This window comes from Bufo gargarizans, chromosome 6 (assembly GCF_014858855.1).
Source record: "Bufo gargarizans isolate SCDJY-AF-19 chromosome 6, ASM1485885v1, whole genome shotgun sequence".
NCBI classification, from domain to species: Eukaryota; Metazoa; Chordata; class Amphibia; order Anura; family Bufonidae; genus Bufo; species Bufo gargarizans.
The window spans coordinates 179,002,396-179,019,735 of NC_058085.1; the positions used below are offsets into that span (position 1 = coordinate 179,002,396).

Sequence of the window (17,340 nt, forward strand, 5' to 3'; positions counted from 1 at the left end):
TTAAAACTGTTGGGAAAATAATTGTTGCATGTAAATGCTTCTATGACCTCCGCTCATGATTACTCAATTGTATTCAAGATGCTCTCCCCAGTAGGAGGGTTCCTGAGCCTTAAGATTCCTAGTCTCTAGTGACTAGAAAAGTTGTATTCCCTGCTTGACTCCAGCCTGACTGCTGACTCCAATTTCTGGTCACCTGCCCTGACCTTAGCCTATTTTTCAAATTGCCCTAGTGCTGCTGCCTTGACCTCTGACTTGCTTCTCAGATTTGTTTGTCCATTGTCTGCCCCCAACTTCGGCCTGTTACTGGACCTTCGAATATTGCCTGTTCCTTGGTGCTGCGCATAGATGTCTGTTATTGATTCAGTATGAATCTAAGAAAATAAAATGAAACTGTCTGCCACCTATGGTATCAGAAGCACATGGAGTTCCATAAAACGATCTTTTGTGAAACAGCTGCAGGAAGAAACTTTTAATGTCTCTCTGAGAAACATAGATCAAATCTGTGTTGGTTGAGGATGATCTTGTACCCAAATAAAACAAATGTATCAGCTGAAAATAAATGTTTTATTCAGTAGCAGACTGTATTACAGAGAGCAGACAGAGACTGGATTTAAGGATGGTAAATCATAGAAGACTATTATAGAAGAACATGAGGGCAGGAAGAAGGACATGCTATATTGCACTGTGAGGTTTTCATTTATTACAGCAGTAGCTTCCTTGATCCTGACAAGGGTCTGGACAGCAGGGATTGCAGGGATCTGCCAGGAAAGAGACAATAGTTTAGAACATGACAAGAATAATCTATGTATCACCATGCATCTACCATAACCTAATCATGTATCATGATTTCCATAAAACTTATTGGCTTGTATGATCAAACCATTAGTACACAGCACAGAATTGTCACATTGATTGTAGTGTCCTTTCTGTGGTCTGCATACTATGGTGGAAGAGAATCTGAGCAATCCATACATACTAAATTGTTAGAAACAATTGCATTCCGTGTAGTTTATTCAAATTCCTTTTAGCATTGGTCTAATTATGTGCGAACATACATACAGAAAGAGCTGTCAATCACTTATTGGCACCGACCACTGGACTCAAAGTTTCAAAATCAGCAGAGATTTTAATCAGTTAGAAGTTGCACGAAATCTGTTCTTTCAAAACTGCTCAATTATTACCCTACGTCATCCTGCCCGCACATACTGTAGGATATGATCTTCAACTTCTACTGTATACAGTTAGCAAACCAGAACAGTTTTCATATACTCCAATCTATCATCTTCATGGTTTGCAAATATAATTTTTCTATGCTTTAACATATGTTGGAAAATACAGCATTATGTATCAGTGTATGTAAGTCACATATAAACAGAGAGAAACTATAATGGAAAGGTTTGAACCTCTTCCATGTTTTTCCCCAGTTCTGATTTTAGCTTACCAATATTAATGCATAATACCAACTAAAATCCTGTTTATCCACCCAATCTATAGCATGCCCTGTGTGACAGGGAACCATATAAGTAATTATGTTGCAGTAGTAACGGAGGTGTAGGGGGAAGGTGCGTTGAGTGCTGCATTCATAGTGTCATCGGCCTATCCATTTGTAGGCTTACACAGGCCATGGAAACCTTCACCACTGTGCTGTAATTGTTTATGTGCTCCTGCACCACATAATACAAGAGAAGCACAACTTGTGAAGACATTGTTATAAAGCTTTTAAAGAGGTTGGTCACTTTCTATAAAAATTCCTAGAACCTGCTAACCTTGTGGACAGTAGCCTTGCTATGTCTTACCTGAGCTACCTGGTTCATTACCCCGCACTGCCCATGATTCCAGTCTGTAAACAGTCGATGCTGACAACTGGCACATCCATGGCGATCAAGATGATAACTAGGCTCTGGAACCTAGATCAAACCTTGACCAAACCCGACTCCGGATTGCTAATTTTAAATTTCTTTAAAGATGCAGAAATTAATACCAAATTCATTCACCAAAATCTCGTTTGACTTTGGGTGAAACTAATTTTGCCTCCAAGGAGGCAATGCGTGTTAATGCTATAGAGATGAAGGTCAAACGAAGTGTTTGAAAGAATCAATTTTGGATCTATGATGTCAACACTAATGATGACAGACCCCAAGATTAACACATAGCGTCACCTGCCTATATATTTTTAGGATTGTGATTAGAGTTGAGCGAACACCTGGATGTTCGGGTTCGAGAAGTTCGGCCGAACATCCCGGAAATGTTCGGGTTCGGGATCCGAACCCGATCCGAACTTCGTCCCGAACCCGAACCCCATTGAAGTCAATGGGGACCCGAACTTTTCGGCACTAAAACGGCTGTAAAACAGCCCAGGAAAGGGCTAGAGGGCTGCAAAAGGCAGCAACATGTAGGTAAATCCCCTGCAAACAAATGTGGATAGGGAAATTAATTAAAATAAAAATTAAATAAATAAAAATTAACCAAAATCAATTGGAGAGAGGTTCCATAGCAGAGAATCTGGCTTCCCGTCACCCACCACTGGAACAGTCCATTCTCAGATATTTAGGCCCCGGCACCCAGGCAGAGGAGAGAGGTCCCGTAACAGACAATCTGGCTTCATGTCAGCAGAGAATCAGTCTTCATGTCATAGCAGAGAATCAGGCTTCACGTCACCCACCACTGTAAGAGTCCATTTTCATAAATTTAGGCCCAGCACCTAGGCAGAGGAGAGAGGTCCCGTAACAGACAATCTGGCTTCATGTCAGCAGAGAATCAGTCTTCATATCATAGCAGAGAATCTGGCTTCCCGTTACCCACCACTGGAACAGTCCATTCTCAGATATTTAGGCCCCGGCACCCAGGCAGAGGAGAGAGGTCCCGTAACAGACAATCTGGCTTCATGTCAGCAGAGAATCAGTCTTCATATCATAGCAGAGAATCAGGCTTCACGTCAGCCACCACTGCAACAGTCCATTGTCATAAATTCAGGCCCAGCACCCAGGCAGAGGAGAGAGGTCCCGTAACAGACAATCTGGCTTCATGTCAGCAGAGAATCAGTCTGCATGTCATAGCAGAGAATGAGGCTTCACGTCACCCACCACTGCAACAGTCCATTTTCATAAATTTAGGCCCAGCACCCAGGCAGAGGAGAGAGGTCCCGTAACAGAGGATCTGGCTTCATGTCACCAGAGAATCAGTCTGCATGTCATAGCAGAGAATCAGGCTTCACGTCACCCACCACTGCAACAGTCCATTTTCATAAATTTAGGCCCAGCACCCAGGCAGAGGAGAGAGGTCCCGTAACAGAGGATCTGGCTTCATGTCACCAGAGAATCAGTCTGCATGTCATAGCAGAGAATCAGGCTTCACGTCAGCCACCACTGCAACAATCCATTGGCATATATTTAGGCCTAGCACACAGGCAGAGGAGAGAGGTCCCGTAACAGACAATCTGGCTTCATGTCAGCAGAGAATCAGTCTTCATATCATAGCAGAGAATCAGGCTTCACGTCAGCCACCAATGCAACAGTCCATTGTCAGATATTTAGGCCCAGCACCCAGGCAGAGGAGAGAGGTCCCGTAACAGAGGATCTGGCTTCATGTCAGCAGAGAATCAGTCTTCATGTCATAGCAGAGAATCAGGCTTCACGTCACCCACCACTGTAAGAGTCCATTTTCATAAATTTAGGCCCAGCACCCAGGCAGAGGAGAGAGGTCCCGTAACAGACGATCTGGCTTCATGTCAGCAGAGAATCAGTCTGCATGTCATAGCAGAGAATGAGGCTTCACGTCACCCACCACTGCAACAGTCCATTTTCATAAATTTAGGCCCAGCACCCAGGCAGAGGAGAGAGGTCCCGCAACAGAGGATCTGGCTTCATGTCAGCAGAGAATCAGTCTGCATGTCATAGCAGAGAATCAGGCTTCACGTCAGCCACCACTGCAACAGTCCATTGTCATAAATTCAGGCCCAGCACCCAGGCAGAGGAGAGAGGTCCCGTAACAGACAATCTGGCTTCATGTCACCAGAGAATCAGTCTGCATGTCATAGCAGAGAATGAGGCTTCACGTCAGCCACCACTGCAACAATCCATTGGCATATATTTAGGCCTAGCACACAGGCAGAGGAGAGGTTCATTCAACTTTGGGTAGCCTTGCAATATAATGGTAAAATGAAAATAAAAATAGGATTGAATGAGGAAGTGCCCTGGAGTCCAATAATATATGGTTATGGGGAGGTAGTTAATGTCTAATCTGGACAAGGGACGGACAGGTCCTGTGGGATCCATGCCTGGTTCATTTTTATGAACGTCAGCTTGTCCACATTGGCTGTAGACAGGCGGCTGCGTTTGTCTGTAATGACGCCCCCTGCCGTGCTGAATACACGTTCAGACAAAACGCTGGCTGCCGGGCAGGCCAGCACCTCCAAGGCATAAAAGGCTAGCTCTGGCCACGTGGACAATTTAGAGACCCAGAAGTTGAATGGGGCCGAACCATCAGTCAGTACGTGGAGGGGTGTGCACACGTACTGTTCCACCATGTTAGTGAAATGTTGCCTCCTGCTAACACGTTGCGTATCAGGTGGTGGTGCAGTTAGCTGTGGCGTGTTGACAAAAGTTTTCCACATCTCTGCCATGCTAACCCTGCCCTCAGAGGAGCTGGCCGTGACACAGCTGCCTTGGCGACCTCTTGCTCCTCCTCTGCCTTGGCCTTGGGCTTCCACTTGTTCCCCTGTGACATTTGGGAATGCTCTCAGTAGCGCGTCTACCAACGTGCGCTTGTACTCGCGCATCTTCCTATCACGCTCCAGTGCAGGAAGTAAGGTGGGCACATTGTCTTTGTAGCGTGGATCCAGCAGGGTGGCAACCCAGTAGTCCGCACAGGTTAAAATGTGGGCAACTCTGCTGTCGTTGCGCAGGCACTGCAGCATGTAGTCGCTCATGTGTGCCAGGCTGCCCAGGGGTAAGGACAAGCTGTCCTCTGTGGGAGGCGTATCGTCATCGTCCTGCCTTTCCCCCCAGCCACGCACCAGTGATGGACCCGAGCTGCGTTGGGTGCCACCCCGCTGTGACCATGCTTCATCCTCATCCTCCTCCACCTCCTCCTCATCCTCGTCCTCCTCGTCCTCCAGTAGTGGGCCCTGGCTGGCCACATTTGTACCTGGCCTCTGCTGTTGCCAAAAACCTCCCTCTGAGTCACTTCGAAGAGACTGGCCTGAAAGTGCTAAAAATGACCCCTCTTCCTCCTCCTCCTCCTCCTCCTCCTGGGCCACCTCCTCTTCCATCATCGCCCTAAGTGTTTTCTCAAGGAGACATAGAAGTGGTATTGTAACGCTGATAACGGTGTCATCGCCACTGGCCATGTTGGTGGAGTACTCGAAACAGCGCAACAGGGCACACAGGTCTCGCATGGAGGCCCAGTCATTGGTGGTGAAGTGGTGCTGTTCTGTAGTGCGACTGACCCGTGCGTGCTGCAGCTGAAACTCCACTATGGCCTGCTGCTGCTCGCACAGTCTGTCCAGCATGTGCAAGGTGGAGTTCCACCTGGTGGGCACGTCGCATATGAGGCGGTGAGCGGGAAGGCCGAAGTTACGCTGTAGCGCAGACAGGCGAGCAGCGGCAGGATGTGAACGCCGGAAGCGCGAACAGACGGCCCGCACTTTATGCAGCAGCTCTGACATGTCGGGGTAGTTGTGAATGAACTTCTGCACCACCAAATTCAGCACATGCGCCAAGCAAGGGATGTGCGTCAAATTGGCTAGTCCCAGAGCTGCAACGAGATTTCGCCCATTATCACACACCACCAGGCCGGGCTTGAGGCTCACCGGCAGCAACCACTCGTCGGTCTGTTGTTCAATACCCCGCCACAACTCCTGTGCGGTGTGGGGCCTGTCCCCCAAACATATGAGTTTCAGAATGGCCTGCTGACGTTTACCCCGGGCTGTGCTGAAGTTGGTGGTGAAGGTGTGTGGCTGACTGGATGAGCAGGTGGAAGAAGAGGAGGAGGAAGCCGAGAAGGAGGAGGTGGCAACAGGAGGCAAAGAATGTTGCCCTGCGATCCTTGGCGGCGGAAGGACGTGCGCCAAACAGCTCTCCGCCTGGGGCCCAGCTGCCACTACATTTACCCAGTGTGCAGTTAGGGAGATATAGCGTCCCTGGCCGTGCTTACTGGTCCACGTATCTGTGGTTAGGTGGACCTTGCTACAGATGGCGTTGCGCAGTGCACACTTGATTTTATCGGATACTTGGTTGTGCAGGGAAGGCACGGCTCTCTTGGAGAAGTAGTGCCGGCTGGGAACAACATACTGTGGGACAGCAAGCGACATGAGCTGTTTGAAGCTGTCTGTGTCCACCAGCCTAAATGACAGCATTTCATAGGCCAGTAGTTTAGAAATGCTGGCATTCAGGGCCAGGGATCGAGGGTGGCTAGGTGGGAATTTACGCTTTCTATCAAATGTTTGTGAGATGGAGAGCTGAACGCTGGCGTGTGACATGGTTGAGACGCTTGGTGACGGAGGTGGTGGTGGTGGTGTTGGTGGTACATCCCCTGTTTGCTGGGCGGCAGGTGCCAACGTTCCTCCAGAGGCAGAGGAAGAGGCCGAGGCGGCAGCAGCAGAATAGGCCGAGGCGGCAGCAGCAGAAGAGGTAGCAGGGGGAGCCTGAGTGACTTCCTTGGTTTTAAGGTGTTTACTCCACTGCAGTTCATGCTTTGCATGCAGGTGCCTGGTCATGCAGGTTGTGCTCAGGTTCAGAACGTTAATGCCTCGCTTCAGGCTCTGATGGCACAGCGTGCAAACCACTCGGGTCTTGTCGTCAGCACATTGTTTGAAGAAGTGCCATGCCAGGGAACTCCTTGAAGCTGCCTTTGGGGTGCTCGGTCCCAGATGGCGGCGGTCAGTAGCAGGCGGAGTCTCTTGGCGGCGGGTGTTCTGCTTTTGCCCACTGCTCCCTCTTTTGCTACGCTGTTGGCTCGGTCTCACCACTGCCTCTTCCTCCGAACTGTGAAAGTCAGTGGCACGACCTTCATTCCATGTGGGGTCTAGGACCTCATCGTCCCCTGCATCGTCTTCCACCCAGTCTTGATCCCTGACCTCCTGTTCAGTCTGCACACTGCAGAAAGACGCAGCAGTTGGCACCTGTGTTTCGTCATCATCAGAGACATGCTGAGGTGGTATTCCCATGTCCTCATCATCAGGAAACATAAGTGGTTGTGCGTCAGTGCATTCTATGTCTTTCACCGCTGGGGAAGGGCTAGGTGGATGCCCTTGGGAAACCCTGCCAGCGGAGTCTTCAAACAGCATAAGAGACTGCTGCATAACTTGAGGCTGAGACAGTTTCCCTGGTATGCATGGGGGTGATGTGACAGACTGATGGGGTTGGTTTTCAGGCGCCATCTGTGCGCTTTCTGCAGAAGACTGGGTGGGAGATAATGTGAACGTGCTGGATCCACTGTCGGCCACCCAATTGACTAATGCCTGTACCTGCTCAGGCCTTACCATCCTTAGAACGGCATTGGGCCCCACCATATATCGCTGTAAATTCTGGCGGCTACTGGGACCTGAGGTAGTTGGTACACTAGGACGTGTGGATGTGGCAGAACGGCCACGTCCTCTCCCAGCACCAGAGGGTCCACTAACACCACCACGACCATGTCCACGTCCGCGTCCCTTACTAGATGTTTTTCTCATTGTTATGGTTCACCACAACAACAAATATATTATTTGGCCCAATGTATTGTATTCAAATTCAGCGGGATATAAATTTGAGGCCTAGTATTTAGGCGCTGGGTGACCGGTATGGATTTAGTGACAGAATTAGACTTGGAAATGCACAGAAGCGTGTGTGTGAAGTTATTCTGAATGACCCTATGTGCACCTTGAATATTATATACCCTTTTTGGGATAGATTTCAAATAGCTCTGATATAGCAGGAACCACTAAATTATGAAATTGCTAAATTGGGAATTGTATTTCAACCCAGAACAAAAAATGTGCTTTGACGGACACTAAATATCTTGCCCAGCAACAACAGTACAGCGGTAACGAGAGATTTAGCAGGATATAAATTTGAGGCCTAGTATTTAGGCGCTGGGTGACAGGTATGGGTTTAGTGACAGAATTAGACTTGGAAATACACAGTAGCGGGTGTGTGTGAAGTTATTCTGAATGACCCAATGTGCACCTTGAATATTATATACCCTTTTAGGGATAGATTTCAAATAGCTCTGATATAGCAGAAACCACTAAATTATGAAATTGCTAAATTGGGAATTGTATTTCAACCCAGAACAAAAAATGTGCTTTGACGGACACTAAATATCTTGCCCAGCAACAACAGTACAGCGGTAACGAGAGATTTAGCAGGATATAAATTTGAGGCCTAGTATTTAGGCGCTGGGTGACAGGTATGGGTTTAGTGACAGAATTAGACTTGGAAATACACAGTAGCGGGTGTGTGTGAAGTTATTCTGAATGACCCAATGTGCACCTTGAATATTATATACCCTTTTAGGGATAGATTTCAAATAGCTCTGATATAGCAGAAACCACTAAATTATGAAATTGCTAAATTGGGAATTGTATTTCAACCCAGAACAAAAAATGTGCTTTGACGGACACTAAATATCTTGCCCAGCAACAACAGTACAGCGGTAACGAGAGATTTAGCAGGATATAAATTTGAGGCCTAGTATTTAGGCGCTGGGTGACAGGTATGGGTTTAGTGACAGAATTAGACTTGAAAATACACAGTAGCGGGTGTGTGTGAAGTTATTCTGAATGACCCAATGTGCACCTTGAATATTATATACCCTTTTAGGGATAGATTTCAAATAGCTCTGATATAGCAGAAACCACTAAATTATGAAATTGCTAAATTGGGAATTGTACTTCAACCCAGAACAAAAAATGTGCTTTGACGGACACTAAATATCTTTCCAAGCAACAACAGTACAGCGGTAACGAGAGATTTAGCAGGATATAAATTTGAGGCCTAGTATTTAGGCGCTGGGTGACAGGTATGGGTTTAGTGACAGAATTAGACTTGGAAATACACAGTAGCGGGTGTGTGTGAAGTTATTCTGAATGACCCAATGTGCACCTTGAATATTATATACCCTTTTAGGGATAGATTTCAAATAGCTCTGATATAGCAGAAACCACTAAATTATGAAATTGCTAAATTGGGAATTGTATTTCAACCCAGAACAAAAAATGTGCTTTGACGGACACTAAATATCTTGCCCAGCAACAACAGTACAGCGGTAACGAGAGATTTAGCAGGATATAAATTTGAGGCCTAGTATTTAGGCGCTGGGTGACAGGTATGGGTTTAGTGACAGAATTAGACTTGGAAATACACAGTAGCGGGTGTGTGTGAAGTTATTCTGAATGACCCAATGTGCACCTTGAATATTATATACCCTTTTAGGGATAGATTTCAAATAGCTCTGATATAGCAGAAACCACTAAATTATGAAATTGCTAAATTGGGAATTGTATTTCAACCCAGAACAAAAAATGTGCTTTGACGGACACTAAATATCTTGCCCAGCAACAACAGTACAGCGGTAACGAGAGATTTAGCAGGATATAAATTTGAGGCCTAGTATTTAGGCGCTGGGTGACAGGTATGGGTTTAGTGACAGAATTAGACTTGAAAATACACAGTAGCGGGTGTGTGTGAAGTTATTCTGAATGACCCAATGTGCACCTTGAATATTATATACCCTTTTAGGGATAGATTTCAAATAGCTCTGATATAGCAGAAACCACTAAATTATGAAATTGCTAAATTGGGAATTGTACTTCAACCCAGAACAAAAAATGTGCTTTGACGGACACTAAATATCTTTCCAAGCAACAACAGTACAGCGGTAACGAGAGATTTAGCAGGATATAAATTTGAGGCCTAGTATTTAGGCGCTGGGTGACAGGTATGGGTTTAGTGACAGAATTAGACTTGGAAATACACAGTAGCGGGTGTGTGTGAAGTTATTCTGAATGACCCAATGTGCACCTTGAATATTATATACCCTTTTAGGGATAGATTTCAAATAGCTCTGATATAGCAGAAACCACTAAATTATGAAATTGCTAAATTGGGAATTGTACTTCAACCCAGAACAAAAAATGTGCTTTGACGGACACTAAATAACTTTCCCAGCTACAACAGGACAGCGGTAACGAGAGATTTAGCGGGATATAAATTTGAGGCCTAGTATTTAGGCGCTGGGTGACAGGTATGGGTTTAGTGACAGAATTAGACTTGGAAATACACAGTAGCGGGTGTGTGTGAAGTTATTCTGAATGACCCTATGTGCACCTTCAATATGATCTACCCTTTTAGGGATAGATTTCAAATAGCTCTGATATAGCAGAAACCACTAAATTATGAAATTGCTAAATTGGGAATTGTATTTCAACCCAGAAGAAAAAATGTGCTTTGACGGACACTAAATAACTTTCCCAGCTACAACAGGACAGCGGTAACGAGAGATTTAGCAGGATATAAATTTGAGGCCTAGTATTTAGGCGCTGGGTGACAGGTATGGGTTTAGTGACAGAATTAGACTTGAAAATACACAGTAGCGGGTGTGTGTGAAGTTATTCTGAATGACCCAATGTGCACCTTGAATATTATATACCCTTTTAGGGATAGATTTCAAATAGCTCTGATATAGCAGAAACCACTAAATTATGAAATTGCTAAATTGGGAATTGTACTTCAACCCAGAACAAAAAATGTGCTTTGACGGACACTAAATAACTTTCCCAGCTACAACAGGACAGCGGTAACGAGAGATTTAGCAGGATATAAATTTGAGGCCTAGTATTTAGGCGCTGGGTGACAGGTATGGGTTTAGTGACAGAATTAGACTTGAAAATACACAGTAGCGGGTGTGTGTGAAGTTATTCTGAATGACCCAATGTGCACCTTGAATATTATATACCCTTTTAGGGATAGATTTCAAATAGCTCTGATATAGCAGAAACCACTAAATTATGAAATTGCTAAATTGGGAATTGTACTTCAACCCAGAACAAAAAATGTGCTTTGACGGACACTAAATAACTTTCCCAGCTACAACAGGACAGCGGTAACGAGAGATTTAGCGGGATATAAATTTGAGGCCTAGTATTTAGGCGCTGGGTGACCGGTATGGATTTAGTGACAGAATTAGACTGGGATATGGCCAAAAAATAACCACACTATTGCTGGTTAAATGCACTTGGTGACGGGCGCAGCTTGCCCCTGATGTAGTATATGGCCAAAAAATGAACAGACTATTGCTGGTTAAATGCACTTGGTGTCACAGCTTGACCAACCACACTACTGAGGGTTAAATGCACTTGGTGACGGGCGCAGCTTGCCCCTGATGTAGTATATGGCCAAAAAATAAACAGACTATTGCTGGTTAAATGCACTTGGTGTGACAGCTTCACCCTGATGTAGGCTTTAGCCAGAAAACAACCACACCATTGAGGGTTAAATGCACTTGGTGACAGGCGCAGCTTGCCCCTGATTTTGTATATGGCCAAAAAATGAACAGACTATTGCTGGTTAAATGCACTTGGTGTGACAGCTTCACCCTGATGTAGGCTTTAGCCAAAAAACAACCACACCATTGAGGGTTAAATGCACTTGGTGACAGGCGCAGCTTGCCCCTGATTTTGTATATGGCCAAAAAATGAACAGACTATTGCTGGTTAAATGCACTTGGTGTGACAGCTTCACCCTGATGTAGGCTTTAGCCAAAAAACAACCACACCATTGAGGGTTAAATGCACTTGGTGACAGGCGCAGCTTGCCCCTGATTTTGTATATGGCCAAAAAATGAACAGACTATTGCTGGTTAAATGCACTTGGTGTGACAGCTTCACCCTGATGTAGGCTTTAGCCAAAAAACAACCACACCATTGAGGGTTAAATGCACTTGGTGACAGGCGCAGCTTGCCCCTGATTTTGTATATGGCCAAAAAATGAACAGACTATTGCTGGTTAAATGCACTTGGTGTGACAGCTTCACCCTGATGTAGGCTTTAGCCAAAAAACAACCACACCATTGAGGGTTAAATGCACTTGGTCGCAGCTTGTGCTGGCGCACCACAAGACACAAAATGGCCGCCGATCACCCCAGAAAAATGTGACTGACAAACGGTCTGGGCAGCCTAAAAACAGTGAGCAATTGAGGATCAGCAGCTCAATGATCCACAGCTGCAGATCGATCAGTTAATCAAGTCCTTTGGAGGAGTTAATCTGCCTAATCTCGCCCTACTGTCGCAGCCGCAACCTCTCCCTACGCTAATCAGAGCAGAGTGACGGGCGGCGCTATGTGACTCCAGCTTAAATAGAGGCTGGGTCACATGGTGCTCTGGCCAATCACAGCCATGCCAATAGTAGGCATGGCTGTGATGGCCTCTTGGGGCAAGTAGTATGACGCTTGTTGATTGGCTGCTTTGCAGCCTTTCAAAAAGCGCCAAGAAAGCGTCACAAAAGCGCCAAGAAAGCGACGAACACCGAACCCGAACCCGGACTTTTACGAAAATGTCCGGGTTCGGGTCCGTGTCACGGACACCCCAAAATTCGGTACGAACCCGAACTATACAGTTCGAGTTCGCTCATCCCTAATTGTGATAAAAGCATTTAGTTTAGTCACAGATATATGCAGTGACATTAGCACAGAACAGAATACGTCCAGGGCAGTGGTCTCTGTGGATGTGACCACCACCATCTTTATTACCTTTAATGCCATGGATGTGATGTGTGTCAGCATTCACCATTTCCAGAACAGATCTATGGGCAGCAGGGGACACTGGACTGGGGTTATCAGGTAAGGCATGAGGAAGCTTAGGTTTTCCTAGCCTGGTGCCCACAAGATTAGCAGTGGTGAAGCGCCATACACTGCTGCGGCTATTCACTGATTGGTTACAGTGGTTAGAGTGGTTACACAGGTGTACAACACATCACCCCTCCAGGCAAATAATAATGAAAAAACTAAGTGGACCACTGGAGTGAGTGCAATACTGAGATGGCAGGCGGTTTATCAAGGAAATAATGGTTCTTAATCTGTTATTTTATGGTACTTCCCCTCTGTTTTCTGTTTCAGAAATCCCCTTTAATCCAAGCATTGATACCCATCAATCTGGGACCCTTTATCTAAATGTTTCAGTCTGTATGTGTACAATGTTTTTAACCAGATAACATATTACATTGCATGCTTAGTTCTGTTTCATCTTCTCTTTTGCAATTCCCAGTTACAATACAGCACTTAGGTTTCATTCCCACAGGAGGCAGAGCAATCGGGCAAACTGTTCCGGCAGACAAGGTCTCTGGATCAACCATAGCCGCATAGTGCAGAATGCCCGCCGGGCCCCATAGATTATAATGGGCTCTAGTGGGACTCTGATCCCTCCCCAGCATTTATACCAGGATTTCACTGGAAAAAATGTAAAGCATGTGACTAACAGTTTTTGTCCGCCAAAATCCTGGCATAAATAGAGGGAAGCAGCCGCATCCCTGCTAGATCCCATTATAGTCAATGGGCTCCGACTCTTAAAGGGGTTGTCCGGGTTCAGAGCAGAACCCAGACATCTTCCTATTTTCACCCAAGCAGACCCCTGACTTGAGCATCGGAGCCGTTCATTCTCCGATGCTTTCCTTTGCACTGCACTAAATCTCGCAGGGCAAAGGCACTTTTTTGCGTTCCTGTGATGTACCGGGCTCTCCATGGGGCTTCCAGGCGAAGGCTTCCGCCCAGCAGTGAGCCTGGTGATGTCACCTGCACTGATGGGTAGGCTTTAGAGCTGCCCTAGCCTGTAAAACGGCTAGGGCAATGCTAAAGCCCTCCCATCAGAGCCGGTGACGTCAACAAACACACTGCTGGGCAGAAGCCTTCGCCCGGCAGTGTGTTATTGTAAACAAAAGAGCCCTTGCCCTGCGCGATCCAGCGCAGGGCAAGGCAGCGCATCTGAGCATGACATGCTCCGATGCTAACATCAGGGAGGGTGCCTGGGTGAAAATATGGGTATGTTCGGGTTCAGCTCTGAACCTAGACAACCCCTTTAACAGCAGTATCCATCCAGGCTGGACCCGAAGAACTCCGGCAGGCTGTCAGATTGCTCTGCCGCCTGTGTGAAAATAGCCTAAACTGATATTACTCACTTTGCTAATGAAGCAAAATATTCAGTTCTATTTGAATGCTTGTAATATTATTAGAAACATACAATGACATACCGGTAATTACATTTACTATAACATTAAAGTAAATGTCTTTCAGTTTACATTTATTGTGTTTACTGCTGTGATGTAAGATTACCTTGCTTGTGGGAATGGTGATGACCATGATGATTATGGTGAGAGCCATGATTCTGAATTCCAAATGTACATGCTAAAAATACACAGAATGGGATTAAATTCATATTTACTGATGTTATATTGTGCACAATTTTGTGTTACTTGTTTATACTGTGTATTAACAGACCTTATAAACTGGTGGTAATATATCAGAAAGCATGTCCACATTTATACACCATTTTACAGTTCATACATGGACATAATCTAGATGGATGTTTATGCAACATTGGAAACAGTCAACAAGCTGGTCATCAGGCATGGTTCTTACAAATCAGCTTAGCTCCTGTTATATATTGGTTGATTCCTACATCAGAATGCTAAAACTTATATGGTGTTTCATATCATTCAAATTACTAGAGAAAGAATTGTGCAACCATTGAGTAAACCAAGGAATTCTGGGAGAATGAACATCTAAATCCATCAGACCTGTGAATGCGGCTGTAAAAAGTCATATAGGTACTAATCAAAAAATTACATCTATTCAAACTTTCATGTACTTTATATCCATGTAAAAACTATAAAATAGTGTTTGATAAAATTGATATTTGCTTTGGCTTTCATAGTAAAAACTTACGGTCTTGGCATGGATTTACACAGAGAGGGACTTTTTGGCAGGGGTCTTTGCATGGATTCTGGCACTGGATCTTTTGGCCACATTTTCCTCCTTTGATTCCAGACATGATTGGTTCCTGGTTCAGTTGTTTTCTCTGGATCCAGAGATATTGAAGAGTAGAAGCTTTTTTCCCCAATGATGTTTGATTTCAGACTGCTCGGTTTATATAGTGGAGCTGGAATCAGGAAACATTCCTCGTATGGCTGGTCACAGCAACATTTACAGGGTGCTTACATATACACATGTCTGCAATAAAACTTAATTTCATATCACATGGAACATTCTTTTATTGATACATGAGCTAAATTATTAGTAATATCATGACTAGACATAAATAATTACAGATAAAATGTATCACATACCTTACTTATTGCACGTGCATGGAACAGAGGAGTTTGTCACACCTTGTGATAACAATTAATACGTGCAAACTAGAGATCAGCAAGTTTCTTGAAATTGGTTTCGGGTTCAATTTGTTGATTTTATTTATTTTCTTTTTTTTTTTATAGATTTTTAGCTGAATTGTTTCTACACAAATCAAATATGTACCAATTGATTATAACATTGGTATATGACACCCTGAGATCTCCTAGGACTTTGATGTTTATATATTTTCATTATCTTTTTTTTTTAAAGGATTTCACAATGTTTTGCTCTTTCTCACAGAGACAGACATATATAGCTAAATGCTCGTTTGACTCTGTTAACTTACAGTGTGTTTAAAAATATACTGCACCGTCACATGTGTTTTTTCATATTAGAAATATTTTAAAAAAATGTACCTTATAAGGGGCAGATGGTGTTTAAACACACACAGTGTTATGCAGAAAAAAGCATCACAGCGTCCTCAGGCAGAGAGTTCCATAGTCTCACTGCTCTTACCGTAAAGAATCCTCTTCTATGATTGTGTACAAACCTTCTTTCCTCCAGACGCAGAGGATGTCTCCTCGTCACAGTCCTGGGGATAAATAGATGATGGGATCTCTCTATTGACCCGTGAGCTATTTATACATTGATATTATATCTCCCCTTAGTCGTTTTTTTCTAAAGTGAATAACCCTAATTTTGATAATCTTTCAGGGTACTGTAGTTGCCCCATTCCAGTTATTACTTTAGTTGCCCTCCTCTGAAGCCTCTCCAGCATTGCTACGTCTGCCTTGTTCACAGGAGCCCAGAACTATACACAGTACTCCATGTGTGATGTGACCAGTGATTTGTAAAGTGGTAGGACTATGTTTTTATCACGGGCATCTATGCCCCTTTTTATGCAACCCATTATCTTATTGGCCTTGGCAGCAGCTGCCTGACACTGGTTTCTACAGCTAAAGCTACTTTCACACTTGCGCTTGATCGGATCCGTTCTGAACGGATCCGATCATATTAATGCAGACGGAGGCTCCGTTCAGTACGGATCCGTCTGCATTAATAACTTAGAAAAAATTCTAAGTGTGAAAGCAGCCTGAGCGGATCCGTTCAGACTTTCAATGTAAAGTCAATGGGGGACGGATCCGCTTGAAGATTGAGCCATATTGTGGCATCTTCAAGCGGATCCGTTCCCATTGACTTACATTGTAAGTCTGAACGGATCCGCTCGCCTCCGCACGGCCAGGCGGACAGCTGAATGCTGCAAGCAGCGTTCAGCTGTCCGCCTGTCCGTGCGGAGGCGAGCGGAGCGGAGGCTGAACGCCGCCAGACTGATGCAGTCTGAGCGGATCCGCTCCATTCAGACTGCATCAGGGCTGGACGGAGGCGTTCGGGTCCGCTCGTGAGCTCCTTCAAACGGAGCTCACGAGCGGACCGACGAACGCTAGTGTGAAAGTAGCCTTAGCTTGCCGTTCACTAAAATTCCTATGTCCTTTTCAGTGGCGTGCCCAGGGTGTTTTGCACCTGGGGCGGGTCCTTACTCTGGCCCCCCCTTCAATACTTGACCCCATACCTCTTACATCCAGGGACATCTCCTGTCATGTAGACATTCTATTTCCTTTTCTCCTCCATTAGACCGCTATGACAAATTCTTTCAATCGCATCTCGTCTCTATGGAGTTTGTAATACAGACACGTTAGATTTCTCAATTTTTGCATCAATCTCCACAGCCTGGTGTCCCCACAGTGTCATCCTGCTGCCCCCCCAATACTGTGCCCGTTGTGCCCCCCAATGTCCCAGGTACTATACTGCTGAAAAAGTAGTGACCCCAGTAGACATAATTGGGGTCATTTATCAAACTGGTGTAAAGTAGAACTGGATTTCCAAAAGAGCTGTCAAATATGAAAAGTGAGATCTGATTGGCTGCTATGGGCAACTAAGCCAGTTCTACTTTACACCAGTTTGATAAATTACCCCAAATGTCCCTATAGTGTCCATAGCAGCTATAATGTCCCCTAGAGCGCC

General features: G+C 45.1%; 1 protein-coding gene across 1 annotated transcript; it reads right to left on the reverse strand.

Moving 5' to 3' along the window:
- Positions 1–559: 559 nt before the first annotated feature.
- LOC122940137 (proline-rich protein 9-like) lies at positions 560–15,076 on the reverse strand. Its single transcript, XM_044296524.1, has 3 exons — positions 14,914–15,076; positions 14,302–14,373; positions 560–758 (listed from the first exon to the last, which is right to left on the reverse strand). The coding sequence occupies exons 1-3, from the start codon at positions 15,017–15,019 to the stop codon at positions 694–696; spliced, it is 243 nt and encodes an 80-aa protein (XP_044152459.1). The 5' UTR covers positions 15,020–15,076; the 3' UTR covers positions 560–693.
- Positions 15,077–17,340: the final 2,264 nt, after the last annotated feature.

Bases quoted from the DNA above. Each gene is read 5' to 3' on its own strand.
- LOC122940137 (XM_044296524.1), bottom strand. From the start codon at position 15,019: ATGTCTGGAATCAAAGGAGGAAAATGTGGCCAAAAGATCCAGTGCCAG. The intron at 14,374-14,913 runs GTAAGTTTTTAC...GTGTATTTTTAG, and splicing joins TGTAAATCCATGCCAAGACC to CATGTACATTTGGAATTCAG. The intron at 759-14,301 runs GTAATCTTACAT...CTTTCCTGGCAG, and splicing joins TCACCATTCCCACAAGCAAG to ATCCCTGCAATCCCTGCTGT.